At 34.6% G+C, this 26,222-nt stretch overlaps 1 protein-coding gene across 3 annotated transcripts in view; it reads left to right on the top strand.

Annotated features, from left to right (window-relative positions):
• The window catches only part of DPH6 (diphthamine biosynthesis 6), a gene marked incomplete at both ends in the record, with an annotated part of 200,086 nt that overhangs the window by 18,721 nt on the left and 155,143 nt on the right, over positions 1 to 26,222 (top strand). For all 3 annotated transcript variants that reach the window (XM_080344847.1, XM_080344846.1, XM_080344845.1), the window contains 2 exons: positions 23,600 to 23,673; positions 25,473 to 25,591. In XM_080344847.1, coding sequence (XP_080200973.1) covers positions 23,600 to 23,673; positions 25,473 to 25,591 — 193 coding nt within the window. The remainder of the gene's footprint in view (positions 1 to 23,599; positions 23,674 to 25,472; positions 25,592 to 26,222) is intronic.

Below are 26,222 nucleotides of genomic sequence, written 5' to 3'. Positions count from 1 at the left end.
TGAGTGAGAATCTTTGACAGCATAATAGTTTTAAAGAAAAAAATTACTTCTTAGGTTTTACTTGGATACTTGGTGGCCTGTCTGTTTTTATATCTATAGGAAGTATAGATAATATTCTCAGAATGGCTGTGAAGTGCTAGTAGATACTGAGGAGTTAGGGGCTAAGAACAAATGAACACTGTTCCTTTGAAGTATTTTCTTACGGACTTGTTTGTTCTATGTTTCTTAGTCTTTTCTTTGTTGTCTGCTGTGTTTTCTGCAGCCGCCATTTTTTCTTCTGTTGTTCTGCCTACACAGTGACTTGATAAGCTGTACTGCATAATATACTTGAGGTTTTTTGGCCTTTTTTTTTGTTGTTGTTATTATGTACTTTTGGTATACAGAATAGTGATACCATTGTATTTCAGGAAGGCAGAGTTTATTACAGAATATCTCATCCAATTAGGTGCATTAAGCTACCTGACTTAGCTTTGTTTTCTTGGCTTTCTTCAGCTTCTTTGCTCCCTGGACAATGTACCAGCACAAAGAAAGGATTAATGTGCACAGATACATAATATTTTGTAGAACTTGAGTTTAGCCTTTAAAGTTTGTGATTTTACAGAGCTAGATATCTGTTGGTTTATAATTGCTGGGATTCATTTATTAGCCTTGTCATATAGTCATATTTCATTCTGCTACAATTTGTTTTGTAAGATCCAGTAATGCTTCTTTCTTTCATGTTCCTTAACTTTCTTTAGACCTCTACAGATTGCCAGTAATTTTGCTAGTTTTGTGCTATAATAACCCTTTTTGCCACCTTTAGGATTATCCTTACCCTTTGGAGGCCACTCCTGTGTTCTTAGGGAAAGTCTGTCAGTCATTATTTATTACCCACTTGTCATTGTGACTTATTCATTGCTTACATCACCATTCTCAAAAGTATTGCTTTACAGAAATGGTGAACAGTGCTTTGAAGGAAGGATCAATAAATGCTTTCAAAGGAAGATTTACCCTGAGACTTCAATCTTCTTTTTAATACTAAATCTGTGCTATTACTTATGAGATAGTTTTAATATTTTGACATCAAGTACCCTGTTTCTGAAAATGGAAAAATGCTATAGCAATGACTAACTTCTGTGGAACAGCATGACTTCTGTTATTAAGTTGCATAACATCTAATTTTCCAATTTTCGACACTTAGTGGCTTTTCTTGAATGCTTATCTTTTGGGCTGAAAAGATACCATTTCATTCCCTAAGAAAAAGTGATAAATCATTTACAGCTGGAAAAAAAGAAAAAATTCTACTTCTCCCCATGGCTATTTTAATTGCTTTGAGAGCTTGATGACCCATACTGGCTTTCCAGAGCAGCCAGTTCCACATGATATTGTGCCTATTAACACCTTTTGAAGGGTGGTTGCTCTAGAAAGCTGTGTTAATATATAATATTAAATTTATTGTATAAGTTGCAAATTTGGGTAGCTGAGAATTTGAAAATGCAAAGTTTCATGCTTTCCTTTGTATTATCTTTTTATTCAAATAAGTCGGAAAAGCAGATTGTAATCATGTTATATTGAAGATTATATCATGAAACCCACTGGAAGGAAACTAAACAAAAAGGTTACAAGATTGTGTGATGTCTCCTACTTTTTTAGTTACTGATTCTGAAATGTTAGTTTTTTCCAGTATTTTAGAATTGAAGATAAAAATATCTAAACCAGATACGCATGCACACGCACACTTTGGACCAGGTGTGTGAGAAAACTGGAAGCCAGTCTCTCTTTTGCAGTACAAACTTTTGAAACATGAGATGGGGAAGTAACCACATCTGGTTGGCAGTCTGTTGCAATTTCATAGGTAGGAAACAGGTTTCATGGGCAAGATATTTATATTAATGAGATGACTGGGGGTTTTACTGGGAATTTGTCTTTGGTCGATTCATTTGTTCTTTTACCTTACAGTTGCTGCTCCATCAGCTGTAGGTGTTCTTAGTGCTGTGTTATTATCAGATGCTCCTGATTCGGTTATATCAGTGTAATTCCAACCTCGGAATATTCACATTCTCAGTAATTATTTTACCAGGCTGTGAGAATTTGGGCTGCCAGAATATTCCTGAGAAATACAAACTAATGAGAAGGTTTGCCACCTTACATAATATGTGTATAGTGCATTAAGGAATAGTAACTACGCTTTCCTTGGCTATTGCTGCAATGGAAATGCAAAATAGTATAGCTAAGTATTTTCAAAGATGTGCGTAGCTTTCTCTGCTATTGTGTGCATTAGGCAGTGCTGTACGCAGTGTCATGAAATTTATGTTAGCAGACTATTACAGTAGCCTGCTCTATTATTTCTCTTTTCTGTATCAGTAGTTAATCTACTTCAAACTTAAGCATGAAGTCAAATTTGCAAAAACACAGGAAGTCTAATACCTAAAAGACTTCTTATGTTTTGATCAAAGCTATCTATCATGTTAAAAAAAAAAAATCTTTAAATCTACAAGAAATTCAAAACCAGGAGGATCCTTGCTTCCAGGTTTGTTTTCAGTCAGTGGTCTGGCATGGTGGTTTCTATTATAGCAAGTGATGTTGAACTCCTTTTGGTTCCCAGGAAGTTTCTTTTCCATCACTTCTGAAGTCTGCCAGAATTTTTTTCCTGCTCCCCTTAGCAATCTCTGAGCACGTATTTGTGATATACTAAGAGGACTGCACAGTTGCAGCCTATTTGTAAAATACCTTACCTGAAGAAATGAGGATTAAACTATGGTTTTTTTGAGTAGTATATTTAGAAACTTCCATAGAAGAACTGAGACCTTCCTATATAGAAGTGTTTCTCAAAGTTAATAATTAGGTTTTAAGTTGTTTTGATTCCTTTTGTGTAGTATTATTATTTGCCATCTCCCCTTTGAACTGAAACCACACAGAATCCAGCCAGATTTAGTTTTCTCCTGAAGCCTTTTATTGTTTTTTCCTTGTTCAGAAGATGCTTTGTCCATACTTAATTAGAATAAAAGTTTTCACATCCTTAATTATAACTGTGTCTTTATTAAGCAAGGGTCATCTCTAATGCTTAACTTCTTATTTCAGCAAAGTGTAGAACTCATCCTTCTCTTTGGTCGCATCTTGGTATGTGTCACTAGTTGGCATGTTTAACAGGATGTTGTGTTGTCGGTATGTGCATTTAAAACATGTGAAGTACATTCAACCTAATTTGTTAATGGAATCATATTAACAACTCTTGACGGAAACCATACTTACAAGTCACGTGCTATTTTAGTAATGCAAATGGGTTTGGGATCTTTGACCTCTTCCTTCCAAGCATACAGTCACAGTGCAACTGTTTGATAATACAATATGCAGTGTGAACAGGAGACACTGGTTTAAAACATTAAAACGTGAAAACTTCTCAGTTTAAAAACTGCTCTCTGTCAATAAAATAGTAGCATTTCAGGTTTAAAACATGATATAAACATTTTGCTTCTGTTAAAAGAGACAAAAGTATTTGTGGGAACGCCACACTTAGTTTCTTCTTTGTAATGGATAAGAAAGCTAAATAGCGAGCAGCCCATTGCACAAAAGTCTGCTCTGAGGACTGGAAGGTGACTGAAACCTTAATGAATGTGAATAGCCCTGAACTTCCACCATCTATAAACATTTCTAATGTCCTTGCCTCTATCTGGCCAAACTGTCTTTTTGTGTCACACAGTCAGTTTGTGTTGGACTAGACTCAGAGACTGTTCCTTTGCTGGTGGATTCTTTGGTGAACAAAATACTTCAGATCTTAATAAAAAGCTGTTTTCCTTTTCCTCTTATCTTGTTACTACAGTCCACAGTCACTTATGCCAAGGGCACAGGTCATGATAAGTACATATTTGCAATTTTAGATGTCTCAGTCCTCTGAAACTTCAATTTCTGTATAGAAGAAACTTAGTAAATAATTGTAGCACCTTAATTAGAGAAGAGGCATGTGATTGAGAATCCACAGTATCAAATGAATGCATATACCTTTCAACAATAAAGCATTCTGGAGATGCTTTTTTTAATTTAGGCAGCAAACAATTTGGTAAGTTCTGATTCAAGCAATATTGTATTATGAATTTAAATGGTCAGTTTATTCTTAATTTTGGAGAATACCACACGAATCTGCCTGCATCTGAGGAGTGAGGAGGGATAATAAAGCAAGACAGGCATTCTCTCTGATGCAGTTCCCTACTGGCAATACCAGAAAACTTAAAGTTTAGTGTGCCTTGATACACATTTTTAAAGATGTGGAATCTGAATGGTAAAGAAAATGCTGTTGGCTTTAAGCAGCAAAGGTACCAAAGGGATCTTCGATGCTCTACATAAGTGATTTTATCTTTCTTGCTATTGATTTCATATTAAGATAGCACATAGAGTAATAATACCTTTCAACAAAATATTGTTTGGATTGTACTGTAAGTCTAAACTAATGTTTTGCATTTTATTTAATCTAATTTAAAAGGAGCAAAGAGCTGACTGGAGGAACAGTGATGAAATGTAGAACTTATCTTTACATGTTTTGCATTTTCTTGGCTATTTATTTTTCATTATTCATGGCTAGGATAGGGATGGAAGAACTAATATAAATGTTGGAGTTTTTTTTACAAACAAGCATACTTTGGAGGATATTGGAATTTGAAAGAAGAGGGGTAAAAGGTATACATTAATCTTTCCTCCCTTGTCTCTGAATAACTTGACCCTACATCACCTGTTCTTCTTTGCCTTTGGGATAGGTTCAGGATCATTTTAGTTGACATTTCTCTGGCAGGGTTCCTAATTGTTCTTCACAATGTTTTCTGACCTACACCTTTTCCTGATATTTTTCTGCATACTTTTCTATATTTTTACTCTGAAATTCCTCTCCTTACTTTCTCTCACCATCATTAAACATTCGCCTACATTTAGTCTTGGTATCACTCCAGCAAGCTATTCTCTGAGACATTGCTAACTTGCCAACCTGCCTCTTATTCACCATGCTTTCGTATTCATGTACCCTTTCTGGCATTATCGTGGTGACTAAGGACATGTCTCCCTTGAGGAAGGAAGGCTTCACTTTCACGCAGTTGGAAGAAATCAAAATTAATATTCCTGTCCTCCATATTCAAACACACATTTGCTTTTAGACTTTAAGGGGGTATAATGGCTGCTACTCTGGGAGCAACCTGAAACTACAGCCCTGTTGACAGTATGAGATGTCAGAACTTCACAAGATTGAAAATAAATTTCAGATTTATGCACACTAATAAAATAAAGCAAGATGGAACAGATTTTATGATAAAATTAAGAAATTTGGGAATTTTGTAACATTTTTTTTATGGTAAGTTTTAGAGAAAGGTGTTTTTTCTTCTGTATTTTTTTTAACCATTATTCCATCACAGAAAAATCTTCTGAAAGCTTTACCTTTTCTTTTGTTTTTGCTTTTTCTACGCTGGTATTTTCTGGTTTTATCTTTTACCATTTCTTTGGCACATTATCATTTGCCTCTCCTTTCTGTTTCTTCTGATCTTCTAAAAATCCTTCTTTTATGTTTCTTACTCAAGGCAGATCCTTAAGCTGCCGTTTCTTTCTGCTACCCAAATTCTCTCTACCTTAGAGTAATAAACTTCTAATTGTGCCCTAAAGTATGGTCTTGTCAGCCCAGGTTGGGGCAGTGTTGCTTGCATATGTTGGCATTTTCTCAAGACTTTCCACTTACAGCTTTACCTGGATTCAGGGCAAGTTAGAATTTACATAAATCTGATGTTTTAGGACCTGGTTCACCCTTGTCTTGTTCCTGGTATCAGGAATATATTTCATTGCAGAAGCATCAAACCTTTTTAAAATGGGAAAGTTGCATCAGATTTGCATAGAATACTTGTACAAGAACAGATGGTCTCAAACGTCAATTGTCAGTGCAAAAACTTAATGTACTTTTCAAGTTTTGGTCAACATTTTTTGTAGAAAGTATCATACTAGGGCCTTATTGTGAAGCTGATTTGCAGTCAACTGACTGAAATGCAGAATTTCTATTCTGTAGGAAAAAGATTTCCAGAGGATTTTTGTGAGAATCTGGAGGAAAATTAGATACTGAAATTACCTGTGAGACAAACAAAAGCAGAAAAATTGAAATTTTTTCTGTCTTCCTGAACTTGAACAGCTGATTCTTCTGAGAAAACAGCTTCAGATATTTTCTTCTATATTTTCACAATCATGTCTGCAGGCTGGACAGGGCAGAACGGTGTTGTCAGATTGCAGCTAAACAGACAGGGAAAGTCTGTTCTTCAATTTGCAATAATTTACCTGGGGAAGCTGTTTTCAGGGCTGTGGACCATACAAACCTGGACTCTGGTGTGGGCTCTTAGATAAACTGACAGGAACCTGGGAATAAACTCCTTTGTCAACTGGAGACTGACCAAAACCAATGTCTTCTTATAAACACTTCAGCTTTAATGAACTGGCATTTCTAATGAAAAACTATTTTGTTGGAAAATCCCAGGCACTTTGTAGCCTTGAAGTGCTACTATATTACTATTATCTAATAATAATAATAATAATAATAATAATAATAATAACAACAACAACAACAACTTTACCTTCTTCTGCCAATAGCTATATTTGTGCTCTTGCCCCTAATATGAAACAAACTGAAATTGGTTATAAATTACTATATTTTATCATCTTTGCATCCTGTGTTTTAAGGTCACGTTGATTGTAAGTAGCTGAGGTGGCCTGCTGGAGGTGGGTGGCAAAAATGCAGTGATGAATTGCACGTTTAAAACTTCTTCTTGCATTTATTCCCAAGTGTTTATATCACAACTCTTTTTCCAGTTTCTTACCAATAGCAGCTTGTATTACCACTATATAACCTGATGACATCTCTGATTGTGTAACAACAGTTATGGTAGAGTGTATGCATTCATTTTTAGGCTGGAAAGGCAGTGGGTCAGGCATAAACTGTATACTCAGCTAAGAACCTCTCCACTGTTAGAATAATCAAAGGAAGAGGTGATTCCATCCTGCTGGAGCACAGAGACACGGTCCTCTCATTCCTGCTCTCACAGAAGGAGCAATGCCAGAGGTTCCCAGAGAGGCTGGGGATGTTCATCCCTGGCCAGGTTGGCCACTGTCATTAGAAGCAGAGCTCAGGATGTTCTTGTACCAGGAGTCATGGGAAGCCTTTAATTGCCCAGCGAGTTTGTAGAGGAGTCAGCTTTTGTTGGGTAAAGCCATATAGCGAAGTGAGGAGATGAAGGTAAATTGTTTCCAAATGTCTGAGTAACAGGTATGCTGAGGTAGCCTCTTAAAAGAAAAACAAAACAAAACAAAACCAAAAAACAAAACAAACAAACAAAAAACCAGAACCACTTTTTTAGAGGCTTGTGAGACTTTATTTAGGGGGGCTATCTATAGTTTCTGTAAATCTGCCTGAACTTGGTTGAGGAGATTTTTCATTTCTGAATGATTTCTGCTCAGAGTAGGAAGTCTTTATGATGGGAATTTGTACCTTAAAAATACTGCATTTTAATGGACAGATAATGCAATTAAGCTCTCAGCTAACACATAAAGCAGAATGATATATAAGAGAATGGAATCTAGTGTTTGGAATTGTCTTACAACCTGATCTTTAGCTATTGGACTTTATGCGGAAATTACCAAATTGTATTCTGTGGCTTCTGTCATTTCAGTTGATTAGATTGCAGAATATTCCTTTTCTGACCTGGAATATCTTAAAATCTTTGTGACAAAAGCAGTAAAAGTAGGAGTTCTGCTGAGTGCTTTTGTTGAGTAAGCAACTTCTCCATAATCACAAGAAATTTTAAAGTGTATGATTTATTCATTTTTTGTAAATAATATTTATCAGAAAGAAAATATAAATATACCATTGAAAGGTATCAAAAATGCAGGTCAAACTAAGAAAAAGCAGGAACATCTCCTGTTGAAGCTTGGTTTTCTTGAAGTACTTTTTTATTTAATTTCTATGCAAGAGGAGAGAAGGCTGCATCAAACAGATTTAAAAAGGAAAACTTTCATATCAGTTAGTGGTTGCCTACGTTGCAATTTATATCAGTATCTGTTAAAGTAGAATTCAGACCAAGTTTCAAAGTCTCAGCAGAAGTTGCAAAGTATTTCTGAGCTGTCATTGGGCATGTGCACTTCATGTAGGCAAGTAATTCGGAGTTGAAGCATTTGCTTTGAACTAGATTTTGTGGTTAAATTTAGAAGTGAACATAATTTAAAAGCAGTAGGCCTATCACTTTTAATTTGACTTAGTTTGCTTAAAATCTATATTTATATTTTATTTTCCAAAGTGCATACAGTGGTCACAGTATTAACCACCATGCCTAACTATGTCTAGTTTTATACTTAGTAATTGTCTTTTGGGATTTGTTTCCTTATGCATTGGGGATAATTACAGTATCTGCTCTCTTTGAAGAATTTTCTTAAGCACCTATTTAATCTTTCTAATAGGACACTTGCAAAAAAATCTTTTAGACAGAATAGTTAGAAGAATTTATGTTTGGGAATCCTCTTTTAATGGAAAACAAATTTTTATTATTGCTGTTTTACCTGCTGAGCTTTGGTTTCTGGTGTGATTGACCATGATATGGAATACAGAATAAGCTCAAGTTTTTCTTTTTGAAGCCTTTACAATGCATCTCATTAAGTGGGTTTCCTCGAGGGAAGATGGGGGTGGTAGTTACAGTGCTTCTCCAAACAGTTATCACCTGTTACCAGTCTTGCGAAGCTTCTCTTTTTCTGCCATTGAAAATATGAACATTTTAGGTTAGAAAATAGTGAATAAGTTGCCCGTGTTTGAGTGTAGCAGCTTTCAGATTTGCCTGAGAGGATTAACATAATTTAGCCTTGCATTTCTAGAATTAAGTACGACAAAATATCAAGACTTTTAAAAATGATCTCTCTTTTCCCATGTAGCTTTTAAAGATCCCAGTGATACAGAATCAAGACTGATTAACTGAACAGCAGATGAAAGCAGAGCACAAGAAAATGCAGCTGTGAATTCGCATATTATGAAAGAGTAATGATAAAGTTATTAATATAGTCAGATAAATTAACTATGGTGTCGTTGTTACTGTGCTTTATGGTAGTATTCTGCAGGGAAAGGGAGGAGAGTGGTTATATTGTTTACATTCTGCTTTTTATTTATACCTGATAAAGAACAGTAATTATTAGTTCTGATTATGAAGTCATCTGTATTCTAACAATAAATAATTAGCATAGCACTGATTTCACAATGACTTTTCAAATATTGCAAAACCACTGGTTATTCAATTTGATTAGTGTTTACTGTTAATGAACACAGTCTTCCATTAGAGACACAGATCTAGTCATCATTGCAGCTGATGACGTCTTCCAAGATTAATACCATAATTCACGTGCAGCATGGATAGCAGTAATTGTTTAGCACGTTCAAAGAAGTTTAATTTTTTTATTCTATCGTAATACTGTTATTTTCAATAGAGCATCCAATACCCAAGCAATTTGAACACTGTTCCTGCTGTTTTATTATATTGTAATATAAACATAAATGCAGTGTTAAAAGCTATACCAATGGTGTCAGACTCCTTAAGGACTTGAGAAAACTGTCATAACTTCTAAAACAACTGATAATCATTTGTGGGTCAAAAAGAGCAACATGCTGTATTGCTTAGCGTTCTGCTTTCTTTTTCTCAAGGTTTGTCTGAGATTTAATTTTATGTAAAGTACACAAAACACTGTCAATGAAACATTATCACTTTGTAAAAGCTGTTTAGAATATGGTCTGGCACAAAATGTGCAGAAAATTAATAAAGAATACTCCCAACACTTTACGAAGAGCTGAGTTGTATATATTATTCGAAATTGTGGCCAAACCAAGTGCATGACAGTGTGGCTGCATCTTGATATTTGCAAAATAAGCCTAGAGCTATGAACTTGTCTTCTAAAATTTAAAATTTTATACATAAACATATATGTATAGAAATAATTAGAAAAATTGTGTAAATAAAATGTCATGTATGTGATTTTGTGTGTGTACATATATATGTATGTATGTGTATACATTAATAGTTCTTTACAATTCTGAGGGGGGTTTTTTGTCCTATCCATTTCACAATATTTACATTTAAATGCGTATTTTGATTTTTCTTCTGGGACCAGGTGGAATGCCTTTCCATTACACTACTAAGAGAATAATCCTCTTTAACACAATATTTCTCCCTAAAGGGATGGTCTTTTCTAGTCATATGATATAATTTTTCACAGAATGATATTAACATTCATGATGTAGCGATTTTTATCTTGATTGAAAAGATGTTTTGTTCTGGTACTAAAAAGATTAAGAAGTGTCTTTTGTATCCTGCTGTTAAAACATACTTCAAAATCAAGGAAATCTGAAAACCTCCCAAACCCAAGACTATCTGCATGTTCTTTGTTGAGGATGAGGTATTAGTAAAATTCAGAGTACAAAATTTACGTAGCACATTTATAGAGTTTAAAAGAAAAAAAAAAAAAAGACAACATTCCAAGTGAAGTAAATTGGAAATCAAATGATCCTTTACATTTGAATGTATAAACACCCCTGTATACAAATTGTCTTTCAAAATACGCACTTAAGAAAAGGTACCTATTGAAGTTTCTAGGGATGTGATTCTTTGGCATTAAACCCAGAAATTTTTAGTATGCAGTCTTCAGAGGAAGTTTATCCAAGATGTATCAATAATGTAGAATGGTCAAGCTGCTTATTTTTGATCAGAATACTACAACTTTTAAGCTTATTAATGTTTGAAGATGTTGAGGGATCGAATTAGATTATGTTGTGATTGCAAAGGATGGGAGGAAAATCTAAGTAATGTGGAGGTTTTTCCAGCTGGTTGTGCAGGGTCCTGCAGTGCAGAATGTAGCAAACAGGTAAGAAAGGGACTGGTGGGACAAGGGGCAGATGTGTGGGCTGTGTCCCCCAGGCCATGGTCATTCAGCTGGCACATCAGTTCACTGAGGGTTTCTTCCTACACGCTTGAGCTTTTACGGCTGGCCCTTCCTTAGGGCAGAAAATACAAGAAGGGGGTTTAAAAACCTCTGAAATTAAAATAAAAGGTTTTTTTTTCCTAAAATCAATTTGAGGAACAGTAATGTCCTTTTCCATTTTGTGATCAGGTTTTCATTGTGCATTACATAAACAAGTTGTTTTCTTAGGTGTGATGGTTTTTCCCTACCATCTATATTAGATAAGAGCAATACTTTCACAGCTTTTTTCAAAGGTTAATCAATTAATCATATTATACTCAGTACTTTTTTTAAGAAATAGTTTGCTCTATTTTTTAGAGTTGTGATTAGTTAAAACTTTTAATTGAATTTAATGAATGATTGTAAAGCATATTCTTCTATTCAGATAGATTTGAACTTTTTTTGGCTAGGTGGCTTCACTCTATTAACTCTATTTCTCTTCCTCCACTTTTACCTAAGTATTTTTAATATCCATAAATTTGTTTTGTAATTGAGAGTAAGGTAACTGAAATGTGCAAAATATTACCACACGCAGATTTATCATAACTGTTTATAACTACAAACCCCTTGTTTTTAGTATGTATCAAACTGGTTTATATTAGGAATGAATTAAAAATATTGATGAGCTGAACAGAGTTTTAAGTAATAAAAAGCTCGATGATTAGTTCTAGTATCTAAGAGAGAAGACCTTGGAATGTATTCTCAGATTAGAGGTGATCTTGGAATGTATTCTCAGATTAAGCACGTTATTGTTAATTCTTTTGTATGGTATATGAACATGCAGTTTTAACTACACTTCATATTTTGAACTATTTTAATGGTAGGTATTGTGTTCGACAATTTTATTTAAAGGCAGATTTTATCTCTGTTAGTGCTGGATAGGTTGGCTATTGTGGAAAGTCACAGCATTGAAACTGCCAGATCCTGACAAACCTAAAATAAATGTATAATTTTAAATGCTTGGATCTGATATCATTTTAGGCATGTGGTTCAGATGGAGAGCTTTGAACATAACACGTTCCTTCAGAGACTTGCCTGAAATGACGAAAAGCCTCTGATGGGTGACTGTCCTATGTCGAATGCTGATGTGAGACCTCATGGTAGCAGCTGCGCAGCCTGTGTGAGATGGGTTACTTAGACACCTGTTTCCATAACTGAAGGTTTATCTGTATATTATGTATTTATATTACTAATTTGAAACCTTCACTATTGAAATTACATTCTTTATTCATTTTTGTAAATTATTTTAATGGTGTATTTTAAAGTGTGGTATTTCAATAATTGTGAATTAGAGCATATCAAAGAAAAAGGCTTTTCTTGTAAACTGTATGACACTTAATTACAGTCTGTATCTTGCAAAAATAAAAAAATCAATATTTTTCAATAAGGTATTGTTGTAAATGAAAGATAAGGCGTCCTTAAACAGTTGTTGCTTTTTGTCATTCTAGTTCATTACATAGTGACCTTGTGCATTTAGGGGCTTGCTTTATAAACACGTTTCTTATGGTTATATATTAAAACTGCAATGAAGTTATCATTAATTTTCCATCAGTGAGAGCAAATTATGTAGTCCAGCATTAGTACTGTATTTCTTATTATTGCAAGGAGCTGTAAAGTTACTGCTTAGCAATTCAGTCTGATCAGGTTTTTGAAGTTTTTGTTTGTTTTTGATTCAAAAAACCCCATTGTGAAATACAGCCAGTATGTTATGCAGTTGTATTTAGAAGTGCCTAAGGAATGCAGAATCTTTATATGGCTTCCTAGTAGGGTCACATTTGCACCCTTTTTTCCTGGTCCATAGTCTTTGTGTTCATGGCAAGATTTTCCACAACTGGAAAACTTGTTAATGATTGGACAGAAGTGGGTGGTAACTTGAATTACACATGAGAATTTTGCTTTAGCAAATGGTCCGTTCATTTTTCATATGTCTGAGACTTGCCAGATATTTGATACTTAATTCTAAGTTACATGTATTGCAACAGTTACACCTGTATTACAGAAGCAATAGAAACCTCTTACTGCAATCTGATACTATGCTGTGTGATACTTGTTTCCTTTGATAGACAACTACAATATAGGTTAATATTTATCTTCCATGAATTCAGCTGGTGCTTTGGATAGACTTAGGCAAAAACATGGACCTGTTTTGAGACATTAGATATCTTTTGGTGTTAAGTGAACTCCATCACTGATAATTTTGATTCTCTTAAAAACCCAAACCAAACCAATCAAACAACAAACCAACCAGCCAAACATTTTTTTCTAAACCCTGATTAGGTAATACAGTCTTTTCAGTGCTGCTGCTGCTCATACACAGAAGCATTATTTGACAGCCAGCATGCTGTACTCCGGAGTCTTGCATCCTTACCCTCTTGTGCTTTTGTACATGATCTTTGTGTTGGAGAATGGGCACTTTCCTGCTCCAGCAGAAAAAAACAGGCTGGATTGAACTGTTCTGTAGTCTATTCCATTTGCACTTCTTGACTGACATTTGCACTCTTGCACATCTGCCAGAGCTCTGTCTTCTATGTAGGCCTAAATCAGTGCTTCTCTGCTATGTTTAGGATTTTTCAGACTACTTAGTCTACTTCTGTTTTATTAGAAAAAATTGTTGCTATCAACAGATTGCTTTGATCTAGAACATCTAGGCAGGACTGTTATTCCCAGAGTACTTGTTAGTTACAATGATACAAAAGTGATTTGCAAATTAAAAGGCAATGAGGATCTGTCAGTGGGAGATAGCCCCACACCTTGTAATTAAAATGAGTGGCTTATTTTATGGATTACAGAAACTATTGTAGGAGGAGACAAGGCTTGGGATGAGTGAACTGCTGCCATGTTGCAGAAGCATTACCAACTGTGAAACACTACATGTTCTGTGTGTGTGAGCATGCAAAAAGGTAAAATTAATGCAAACTTAATTCTATGCTGTCCTTTCATACAGCAAAACCAGTAATGTTAACTTAGAGTCAGACTTTTGCAGACATTAATAGTTTGAATAAATTTTCAATAAAATAACATTTTAGAAAATGTTGAAAACTGAATTGAAAGCATAGTGGCTGCTAGAGCAGAGGGCCAGGTTTGGATGACTTGGTTTGGATGGCTCCTAATGTAGGTCATTCTGGAAGACTGTTTTTTTGTGAAAGTGCTAAAAAGAAGTCATAATGCAGAGTAGATACTAAGTTTATTTGTGTTTCTACTGTTACTGCTCTTTTTTCATTGACACTGATGATTTTTTGGGTGTGTCTTGTGTACATCTTACCAACCTGAAAGGGCTACTTAAAGAAGTACTCAGTATGTCTGCCAAATTATTTTTATACATGCTTTAGTAATTTTTTTTTTTTTAAATTATTTGTCTGTTTGAATTAGAATTACCTGAGATGGTTATAAGGGAAGCCTATGAACTCTGGGGAATTTTTCATTGATTTTGAGGATGTTTTGCTGGGATTAAATCAACCAGCTGTGAATGTGGCTTGGACATTCTGTCCGTACCACACTTGTGCTGTGCTTGCTGTGTGCTACAAAACTATCTGAAAGTAAGGTTGTCCTCACTCATTTAGAAAGGTGAGAACTTCTGCCTTTTGATTAAATCACAAACACTTTGGAAGAGCATCAGAAGATGAGGAAGCAAATAAAAATAGACAATGCAGGTAGTTGAAATCAGACAAGGAGATTTAGTCTCATCAGAGCTGTCAGTAGATACTGAATGATCCCTGGAGAACTAAATGCCTATGTGGGTTACGCAGAGACATGATACAATGGAATGCATTAACATTAACACGTAGTTCTATAGATACCTAGTAGTAGTCAATGTGGAATCATTAGGAGAGCAAACAAAAGAATTTTAAGTATGGGAGTAAAACAGATTGTAAACCTGCTGAAAACCCCTCTAGGCTGTTTGTCTTTATTACTGCTGGAATTAGTTTGTTCCAAAGAATGAATGGTGTTAATTTGGAGAGCTTGCAAAAAGTATATGGCTATTATTATTATGGAAAAGTGACAGTTATGCCACCTTGGACTTTAAAAGGGGGGAACCAGTAAAAGGTGCTCAGAGATAAGAGGGAAAGAGGATCCAACACAGCATGAATTTCAAGAATAATCCTCCTGCTGGTCACAAGATGTAGCAGCAGAGACTTTTTCTGTACCCCATTAACAAGTCAAGCCTTATCAAACTGAACGTTTAAGAATTGAGTAAAAATGTTATTGAGAAAGGCTACCTGGCCAAGTTCTCTACAGAGTGAGGATCTGTTTGCATCAGATTAACCAAAGACCACTCTGAGAAAATGAAATTTCTCAATTCATCTCCTGAAGTGGCAGGCGTATACTGTTGCTGAGGAATTCCACACCTCAAGTAATGGGTACGTATCAGTTCAATCACTGCTGAAGACACATTTTTTTTTTTAATTCCTTTTTTCTTACATTCAGGAATGTGACATCTTGTCTGAGTGGAGTCCTATAAAAACGGTTTGATATTACAAAGTTAGTATGCTTTCCTGCTATTGATGTTTATATCAGAGTACTTACTGGTCTGCCATCTATTGTGAGAGATGGCAGTTTTACTCTTCTTTCATGAAAATAAAACTGAAAGCCCTTAATGTGCGTGCATTTAAACAGACATTTTGAAGCTTGGACCAGACTGAGAGCTTTTATGAGACTTCTTTCAGAAATTAAAGAAATTCAGAGCCTATTTGTACAATACCTGTAGCTACAAGGACTGATGTCAGAGAATTGTGTCATAAGTTGTAATTTGCTCAAAGACCAGAATTTCAGTTTGGGCAGCCTCTGCTCTGTGAAGTCTTGTCTATTGCAGTATGCTCTTTGAGTATAAGTTATAAAACATTTATTTGGGGACAATGTGAACCTACTGTTCTGCAGTTGCATCATACTCTCTGAGTTCAGACGAGGCAGAATTTCACACTTGGATTTCTTTTTTTTAAATAGTAGCTTTAACAATCTGTAAGATAGTCAACAAATCAACTGTTTAACCTAATTTGTTTCTAGTAGACAAAGTGGCTTATTTTCATTTAAGACATTTTTCTCACGTGGTTTTGAGTCGTGTCCTGTTGTATGTGGTAAGAGGACAACAAAAGGAAAACTCAGAATCTTGTCCTGTCACACCTATGTTTTTACTTGCATAAAAAGAACTGTTCCCTCACATAATTAGTAATGTGAATGAAGTTACTTATGTGCCCCAGTATTTGCCAGCATGCATTCTGAAATACTTAAATAAATAGCATTGCTTTGACAATACTCATACAGAAATAAATTAGGTTAAACATTTATACATTCCTAAAATTACATTCGACCCTTTGAAGACAACTGCAAGGCTGATGTGGCCACCCCCGTGAAAATGATTTTGACACCCCTGACCTAAATTATGAATCTTGTCTTGACCTGAAACATATAAACAGATATTCTTTTGACTTTCTTTTTCTTGTTTTAGTAAGTGGTTTGTCTGCAGCAAGACATTGATCTGGAACATAAAAACATAGGCCAGTGTCTACCTTCATAAGGCAAAGTCTTCTTTTCCTTTTTATTGTTCTGAAGAAGCCACATATTGTATAAGTTGGTATCTTAAAAGCCTATTTTTTAAATTTAAATCACAGTGGTTGACTACTAATTCTAGATAAATGTGCAAGAAATGTTTATAATTTTTTTTTTTCTTTAATGTTTTAGCTGTTGATATAATTGCTGTTGATTACAAAATAGTTACACTTCCAGCCCCCAACACTTATCCAATCTAGCATGGAAACAAATATGCATGGTTACTTGAGTGTTTTGCAGTTGTTCACTGGCATCTTGTCAGTTATTCAATCTGGAGTTGACGGTTCATGCTAAATTTGGTTATAAAATTAAGTAATCAGTCTTCATTGAGGTAATTTTATAAATAAGATTTCCTGAAAGAAGTGTCTGCAGGCAAGTTTGCTCTGTAATTATTTGAACATTTAAGACTTGGAAGTCCCAAAGGTGAAGCAGACATTTATGTGAAACCCAATCTCTGCACAAAATGCAATTTTTAGTGTTTGGTTTGGTTTGGTTTTTTTTGTTTGGTTGGGGTTTTTTTTGTTCAACTGGAAACTGTTGTCTCCCTGTCAAAGACTTAGTAGTTTCTGTTGATGGCACACAGGTCTCTTGTGCACTCAGTTGAGTTGTATAAGGAAAATAGAAATGTACATTTCTGTAGAGAAGTCTTTAGGCAGTCTTTGCAATAACGGATAAGTCTATTTATTTTGATTTTAGTATTCTAGTTTTTTTTTATAGGTATATCTAACTATATTAAATTTTACTAAATGCTTTGTTGCTAGCATGACTTATTTTTTGTTGGAAAAATGAATCAGCCCATCTAAAGTAAATAATTTAGAAAAAAAAAGTGAAATAGTATAATCTAACAAGATATCTCAACTTGCTTGTACATTCTATGAAAACAGTTAATACATGAGATAACAAAAAATTCAGTCATTAATGAATGATTTGTAATTCCTAAGACTAATTGTTCACTTTGTAAATGCAGCTAAACAGAGAATCGGTATATCAGGAAAACCTGTGTTTATGGTGTGATGTACAGCTGTAGTACAAGATTTTCCTGTTTCTTTGTTTCTCCTATGCAGAATTTAGTTCTAGCCTTTTGAACTGCAGTACTGCAATATACTTCTGTTTGATACTAGACTTTTGAGATTGATGTTTCTGTCTCTTTCACTCGCTCCCCTTTTTCCTTTGCAGTGGTGTGTGTGTGTTCATGTGCACACCGACGTACCCCTACACCATTTCCTGGATCTTTGGTGCTTCCATTTCGCAAGAGGTCCATACACTAATGAAATGTGGTTATTATGAGATTGTGATTAGATTCTGAAAGCTGTGACTTAAAGCTGATAAATGTCCCCCTACACTGAATTAATATATTGTTTGTGTGTGTGTGTGCACTGTTTCAATAATTGTATTTGTTAGTTAGCTTGAAGTTAAGCCGTCAGTTATGCTTAAAAGTGGTGGTATGTCTGTCTGTGCCCTGTGCAAGGCATTCATAAAAATGGATCTCATTAGCTTTAAAAGTGGATTAGTTACATAGTATTATCTCCTTGTATAGGTACTATTATTCAGAAGTGATTTACTTTTGAAGGGAGTTAAGCTAAGCCCACTGAAGACTACTGAGGTTCTTAGTGAGAGTGTTCACACAGCAATTTCATGTGAATCAACATTAATTTCCACTCCTGTTTTGGGAACTACTTCTTTCTAAGGAATGAAGGGACGAGCTATACGTGCTTTGAGGTCTCTAAGTGGAAAACAGCAAAGTCCCAGATGATGGGTAGCGATCCACAAGGCAACATGATTCATAGCTAGTCTGCAGAACCTGGCCAAACAGCAGTTTTTCAATTTGAAGTAGAGTTATTATATCTGTATGTGTCAAGAATATTTCCATACTGTCTTTGATTACTTGCAGCTGCCTCTGACAGACATCAGAGCTTAGAAAAATCACATACTCTGTTTGAAATCAGTATAATCAGTGATCTTAGAATGCTTCTCAAATTATAAAGCAAAACTAATATTTAAGAATTTGCCACTCAAATAATTGCAGAAGCCTAAAAGTTCTGTTACTAATGTATACATTTTCAATCACACACCTGTGACTATGTTGTCTTTTAATCTAAAGTTTTGCAAATGACTGATAATGACTATTTAGACACACATGACCCTAAGCTTTAATTTAAGCATGTGTAAGTTTTCTGTTACTCATGCAAGCTTCAAGGAGAACATTAATAGGAAAGACAATTTCATTTAGAGATAATATTTTGTAGATTTTGGTCATAAAATGAACTCTATTGTGTCAGAGCTCTGAAGCAAATGTTAAAAGTTAAACCTAGTTTAATCGTTGTTCAGCTCTTTATGCTGCAGCTTCTTACATAGATCTGTTCTAAAAGGAAATTTTCAGGGATTTTCTGCATTTTGCTGAATGGGAGCATTAAAGTTTTCTTGCAATACACGTGAACAGACATAGGTAGGCACAGGTCTGGCACTTCATTTTCCTTTCTTTGATACAATTTTGAATGTTGTATGCAGTGTTCCATTTAAGACAGACATTATTAAGGTGGTGAATTGTTCTGTGCAATGATATGCTTAGCAGTAACCTTTACTCATAATGGGATATTGTCTGTATGTCTTATTTTGCTCAGCTTTCTCTGGCACTGATGAAGCCTAAGGCTGCTGTTTCTTTGAGCTGCTGATAATTTTTTATCTGATTAACTGACACATTTAGTTGAAATCAGACACAGCCCTTAGGCTGGGCATGGATTTAATTTAAAAAGTATCAAAGGTTTGCACTGTGTGCTGTTTAATCATCATGTTTATCAGGCAAAGAAAAATTACCGGAAGGACCATAGGGAGAGGGTTATCTTAAGGAGCAGTAACTTGGGAAATTGATAATAACTCCGAGGTAATTTACAGCTAACTTTTACATTCATTAATATAACATTTCCCACTAATAATTACAGTGCATGCAATGCACTAATTAAATTGAAAACATTAGCACTAATTTTCTTTTTGCTGAACTCTGAGGAGGTCAGGTGAAGACATTAAAATGTGAAATCTCTGTACCAATACCACCACAATGAATATTTTACTTACTAGTAGAATAATTCTACCGGTATTCTATGCTACAATTCATATGTAGACATTTCCTCAAATTGGTGTCCTTAATTGAATTCCAGTCACTGAAATAAAAAAGGAAAAGCAACATTGAAATCACAGTGTGCTAGCATAAATTACTTTTGCATTTCTGTTTATATTTTATTTCAGCTGTGAACCAGTATTTCAGTATTGTACATGAGTGTTACAGAACCACCTTAACAGCATCATAACAGTAAGCATACTCATGGCACCGAGCTTTCACACAACTGTTTTAATTTTTTATACCGTTTTCTGATAGAAAATATAGCTAAAAGTAATTTCTGATATGCGGAGAGCAGCAATTTTGAATTGTATTACTCATTAAAGTGTTTAAAAATAGTTATAACTTTAAAACTATGGAGCTTTAAGTGTAAGTTGTACATTTTAGTATAGTTACAATTCGCTGTTCTAACAGTTGTTCAGGAAGATTATTCTTTATGAATGTTATGAATAGGAATAAATTAATGGTTATAACAAGATGTGTAACAATGATGTAATTTCACTTACAGTTTAAAACAATAAAAGCTGATAATTCTTACGTACATAAGAAAGCTTTCTACTGCTGCTAAAAAAATTGTGTTATTCAGAGGCTGTTTTTAAAAGTTGGGTTTTATACCTGCCTTTTAAAAGTAGTAATTTTGATAGTTTTGGTGGGGAAAAAAAGATTTAAGAAGCCTTATGGAAAATAAAAAGTTGTCAGCATCTGTATATATCTATGTCTAGCATCTGTTTTTATGTATGCATTACATACTTTGTGATGTGACACAGTGTACTGTACTGAGTATAAGTGCTCTCTGTACTATCCAAATATTAGAGAAGCAATTTGTTTTTACTTTAGATTAATCTATTGCACTACCAATGCGTTAATAATTGCATAGTTTTACTAATCTCTTAAGTTAACATGTTAACAAGTTACATGTTATCTTTAATAATAACAAGCCCCCCATCAATCCAAGAAAAAAAAGAAACCACCCTTCTGTATAAGCTTTCCTTGAATGTTTTCCTGTTCTCTGTTACTTCGTATATGAAATAGCACCTAACATCTTTCTGTTAGAATTTTCCCAAATTTGATTCCTTGGCTTTGGAGTTCAGTGCAGATCCCTGATAACTGAGCCCCCGGGTGTCAGCCTGCTCTGCCCTTGCTGAGGCAGCAGTTTTGTGAACCTGCTTTTTGTGGTACAAACCCACTCAGGTTCCACATTAAAAGGTGAAGTGCGGTACCTGAGACCTGGCACCACTGATTCTGGGATTGATTCTCTGCTAACCACGATAAACCCTGAAAAAACCAAAATCCTGTCTGTTTGCCATGTCTAGTAACTCCATCAATATAAAACTGCGAATCCAGTGAAGAACTGTTTTTCAATTAGTGCTCTTCATGCTTCAGGTGCTGAGCTGAAAACACTGTGCAGCAAGACTTGATGTAAACTTTGTCCAGTTCAGGAATTTATGAAGGTTGTTAGATGACAGGGTTGTTGGTTTGTTTTGTTTTTTTTTCTGTTCCACCTCATACTCCGTCCTTCTCCCCTTCAAATCATCTTATTTCTTGGATTTGTGCCACTCACTCCATCCTTGATTTTTTGAACTGTACGGAATAGGGGGATTTAATCCATTTCATGGTATTTGCGTCCCAAGTTGCTTTCCAAAAGTGAGAAGCCTCAGCCATTCTGATTCTGTGATTCCATTACAAATATATTACAGTGTGTTGAGCTGAAGGGGTACAGGCTGCTTCATTCCTTCACACAGAAAGATGTAAAACATGGAAACATGAACAGTTAATGTTTAATGTATTAATTGTTTAATATTATTGGTTTGTGATGCCAGATCCTGTGCGTAGACCACTTCATGATTGTTACCCTTGAGGTTATGTTGCCTGTGATTAATTGTTCACATAAGCAGAAATACAGGTGCAGTTTCTGGACATGTGGGATGATGTCTGAACATTGTGACAGAGCACACTTGGAAGGAATTATTAGTGTTATTCTTTTTTACATAAAAATACAAACAAACAATACTTAACTGTCATATTTTCTAAGAATGTTATGTGACTTTAAAATTTTTCTAAAAAGAATTTTGAAGAATGCAACTTAAGTCTAATTGAAGCAGTATAGGTAAACTGCATATCTAAATTGCATGAAACAGAGGAATATGGGGAAAACATTTTAGATGTACTTGAAGATAGAAGGCGGCCTCATGAATCATTTTATCAAATTTATTTAAAGAAAACTCTACTTGTATAACTGTTATCTTTTTAAGAAATGCAATTCTAGATGGGTGAGTTGAATAAATTGAAGTGTCTGCAATTTCTCTTTATTCTGAAAATAACTTTGAAACATCGTTGCACAGAAAGCTTAAAGAGAAGCAAAAGTAATATTGGCTGGATAACAGTAATAATAATGATAATACTGGCAGTGGATAATGAACAAGTGACAAATAAGCTAAAATTAATTTTTATTGGTACTGTTACTTCTGTAACAAATGTGAGAAGCATTGAATCCTGTATGATCTGGCATTAAGTTTCATATGAAGTGATATATCCAGTAATGATATGTAGAAGTACATAAATTGAATAGTGACATAATTTTCAGATTATTATAGCTAGGAATTTTGATAAATAAGTTGACTGTTAAATCAGAAGTACAGATGGCTATGAATAACTTAGGAATTTGGTTGGAAAAATATGAGGTGAGAATTAATGTAAAGAAGAATAAAATAACAGACTGAGGAAAGAATATCCCAGACAGATATAAACCAGGAACATTTCCCCTAATAATGAATATGGCAGCTTTCACATTATTTTATTTATAAGAAACACAAAATTAATTTAAAATTTAGTACCATGGCAGGAAAAGACTGTTTTGATTCTGAAATTCATATCTAGGTATATAGATGGAAATTTTATGGTAAAATCCTCTTGTAAACTTCACAGGATTGCTGTCTAAGTGAGAAGGTCCGGAAGCTAAGTCATGACATATAGTTATGATCAGCCTTGGTTGGTAGAAGAAAACAACTTTAACTATAGTCCAGTTGGAGCAAAATTATATTCAACATTTTGATTGAGACTCAAACAATTTAAAAATGCAAGAGCTCATGATAAGTGTGTGCATTTTCAAATATTACATTCTCAGTGTGTTTACAAGAAAAAGATAAAGAACTATTGGCTTAGGTAATTGAAATGAAAGAGAAAATATGTCTTGTAAAACCTTTTTTATAGTAGAATTTTTGAAAGATGACATTGAGTAAATTGCCTGTGAGTTTACTTGTTCTGGTGCTAGTATAAAAATGGTAATGTTACACTGTCTTGTGCTGCATATTGCGACATATGCTTACAGTTTAATTAATCCTCATAGAATCAAAGAATCATTTTGGTTTGAAGAGAGCCTTAAGATCATCGAGTCCAACCATAACCTAACTCTAGCACTAAACCATGTCCCTAAGAGCCTCATCTACATGTCTTTTTAAACACCTCCAGAGATGGTGACTCCACCACTTTGCTGGGCAGCCTGTTCCAGTGCTTGACAACCCTTTCCATGAAGAAATGTTTCCAAATATCCCATCTGAACCTTCCTTGGTGTGACCTGAGGCCATTTCCTCTTGTTCTCTCAGTATTTTGCTGATTTTTATTTGTAGGCGGGATAGCTAACACCTCAGTTATAGTGAAGAGGTGGAAGTAATTTTCAGGATGTCAGGATAAGCTGTTAAATTTGGTACTTTTCAGTTACCCTGGTTATTTCTTCTGTGGAACGGTACTGCAGTTGAGTGTATTACTGTGTTAGAGTAACAATCACGTAGTAGGTCAGCTGTGCTGCGCTGTTCTATGCAAGACCTCCATTCCAACCCATTCCATTTCATGTGCTGGGCACAGGGAAGAAGATTTATTCTTGGTTGATTCTGATAGTAGAGGTACTGAATCGTGTTGCTTAGGCTAGCATACACTGCTATCATGAATATTCCTTATTTTTTTCAGGATAAAGAAGGAGTGGAGGCTGTATCTGTGGGAGCTATTCTTTCTGACTACCAGAGAGTTCGAGTTGAAGATGTGTAAGAAAATGTTTCTCTTTATGACTATACACATTCTGGAAACTTCTTTTCTTGATTGTTTTCTAACTCAGATTCTGAAGCAGAGACAGTTGCTTTATTTCTCATGCTGTTCTGTCATACTAAATTAATTAAATATGTTGATATAAGTACCTTCCCCTCACCCCGCCCCGCTTGGAACCATGAGTTCATTAGTAAAAATCCAGTAGAGACAATACTGGATTTTTTGATTGCTTTTTAGATCTCTCATGGATCTGTTAAAATTCTGATATGAAAACAGTTGAGTAGATATCAACTGAAAGTTCATTCCGTTCCAGTGATTACAGTGTTGTGGTCAAGTATCTCTATTTTTGAACAGAGTTTTAATATAGAGGAACATTCTGTGACTTGTTTTCGGAATTAAATACAAGAGAATCTTCCCTTACTTCCTTAAAATCTAAAATCTGTTATCATTAATCAGGATCTTTCATTTTTCATTTCTACAGTGCATACTCTTTAAATATAGATAGACTGTGATACTTATAAGAGACTGAATTTAAAAAAGGATTATATAATGAGAATTGTGTGTGTTAAATAGGCCAAGACTTGATTTGGATCTGAGAAGAAATGTTCCCTACATATGTCTGATGAAATGGAGAGACACCTTGTCTTAAATATTAATATTAATTTCATTAGTTCATTAGTTATTTCTTGCTGATAAAAACTAACATCTGGAATACTTTATGAACTGTAAGAATGAAGTTAATGCTGTGCCAACTCACCTGACATCAGCAAGTTACACAGCTTGCATATTTTCTTGACTCTTTACATAGGTAAATTGCAGTCAGATATAGCTCCTATTTATTTTTCCTTGCACTTAAAAAAATTAATGACTGCCTGATCATGTTACTAGATATTTTAGAAATGATTGTTTTTGTTGATTGGGGGTTTCAGATCTTTTTCAGATCTTTTACCACAGCCAAAAGATTGGCAGAACACCACAGTATGTCAGACAAACCTGATTAATTCCAAGGTTCCTCAATGGTAAAAAGTTTACACTGATCTGTAGATTTACCCCTTGCAATGAAGTTGTTTCACATAAACCATTCCAGCTGGAGTCAGCTAATTTGTTAGCTAAAGTTAGGCACCTACATGAACTACTTCACATTCTGAGTTGCTAAGTATTTCTGTTAATTTCACAATTGAGTGCTCTGTTAAAATATATGAAAGTAATAACAAAGCAAATCAGATTACATGAGTGCTAACTATGGATTTATGTGTCAACATTAAACATCTGTTTAACTACGAAGCCTTGACACTGATACTAGTGGGTCTACCTAATATGTGGGAGAAAGCCCTTGTCTTAGATAAACAATGATAATGGGTGTTGATCCAAATCACAAGTTCATTGAGTGTAACAAATTCAGCATATTGTACTAGTGATATGTGCCACATTTACCACAGAACAGTAACTCTTAGCTATGTTCATAAAAAATGATCACTTCCTAAGGTGTTAATGTGTTTGCATCCCTAAATGTTTAAGAGTGCATTTTCTCATGGTTTTACTTATGTTCCCAAGCAAATCTGTTTACATCAGTGAGTTACAGCTTACTTACATAGATGACTGATAGTCAGAACCATCTTATTTAGTTTCTTTTTAATATTTGACAATGTATATAATGACATCTAGGAATAATTGTAATTGAAATTGTAGAAGAAAAATTAAAGGTATGAAATCAGATAATGTTCTTTAATTTTACATGAACCATGCTGTATAAAAGCATAATTCTTCACTTTATCCAATTTTTTGTTTGTTTTTTAAGATGCAAGAGGCTTAATCTTCAGCCTTTAGCTTACCTTTGGCGTCAGAACCAGGAAACATTGCTTAAAGAAATGATATCATCTAACATTCAAGCCATAATCATAAAAGTGGCAGCTTTGGGTATGTATTCAGATTCTGAGCGATATCATTTACTGAAACTTCCTATGGACAAGTCCACAGCATAACAGGAAAACAGAAAATTTGTTCTATATTTTAGGATAAGAAATGTTAGTATGAAGAAAATTTTTAAAAATTATGTTACTGAGTAGCAGTCCTGACGTTCGAATAATTAACTTAGCTGTCTCCAATTCATTCTTAGAGTAGACATGGAAGAGCTGGAACGTAATTCTTTCTAGGATAGTCATTAAATTCCTTTTGTAATTTTTTTTGTTCTAGTTTGGTTTTGATTTGCAGTAAAGATGCATGCATAATTCGGGGTTCACAGTATTGTCATTTATAGATGATGCAGACTGGTGGCTAGACAATATTATAAAACTACCATGGAAGTTTTAATAGAAATACAACAAATTAACATCAAACAAAAAGTAATTATATGAGGCCAAAACATTTTGTGTAACGACAGTCTTTGAGTTGGTAAAGCATATAGCAAAATGAAATAGTTTGGCATTGCCTTCAAAAAAGAGTATTTACAATGTAGTTGTTTCCTACACCAGAAAATTATCATGTCTTTTCCTTGTCAAATATGTAAAATTAGGTTTGTATAAAGACATATCAGTATGAAGGAAAACCT

The sequence above is a fragment of the Nesoenas mayeri genome (genome assembly GCF_963082525.1).
Source record: "Nesoenas mayeri genome assembly, chromosome: 5".
In the NCBI taxonomy this organism is placed as follows: domain Eukaryota; kingdom Metazoa; phylum Chordata; class Aves; order Columbiformes; family Columbidae; genus Nesoenas; species Nesoenas mayeri.
The sequence above is the reverse complement of the archived record's forward strand: the minus strand, read 5'-3'. Positions and strand labels throughout refer to the sequence as shown.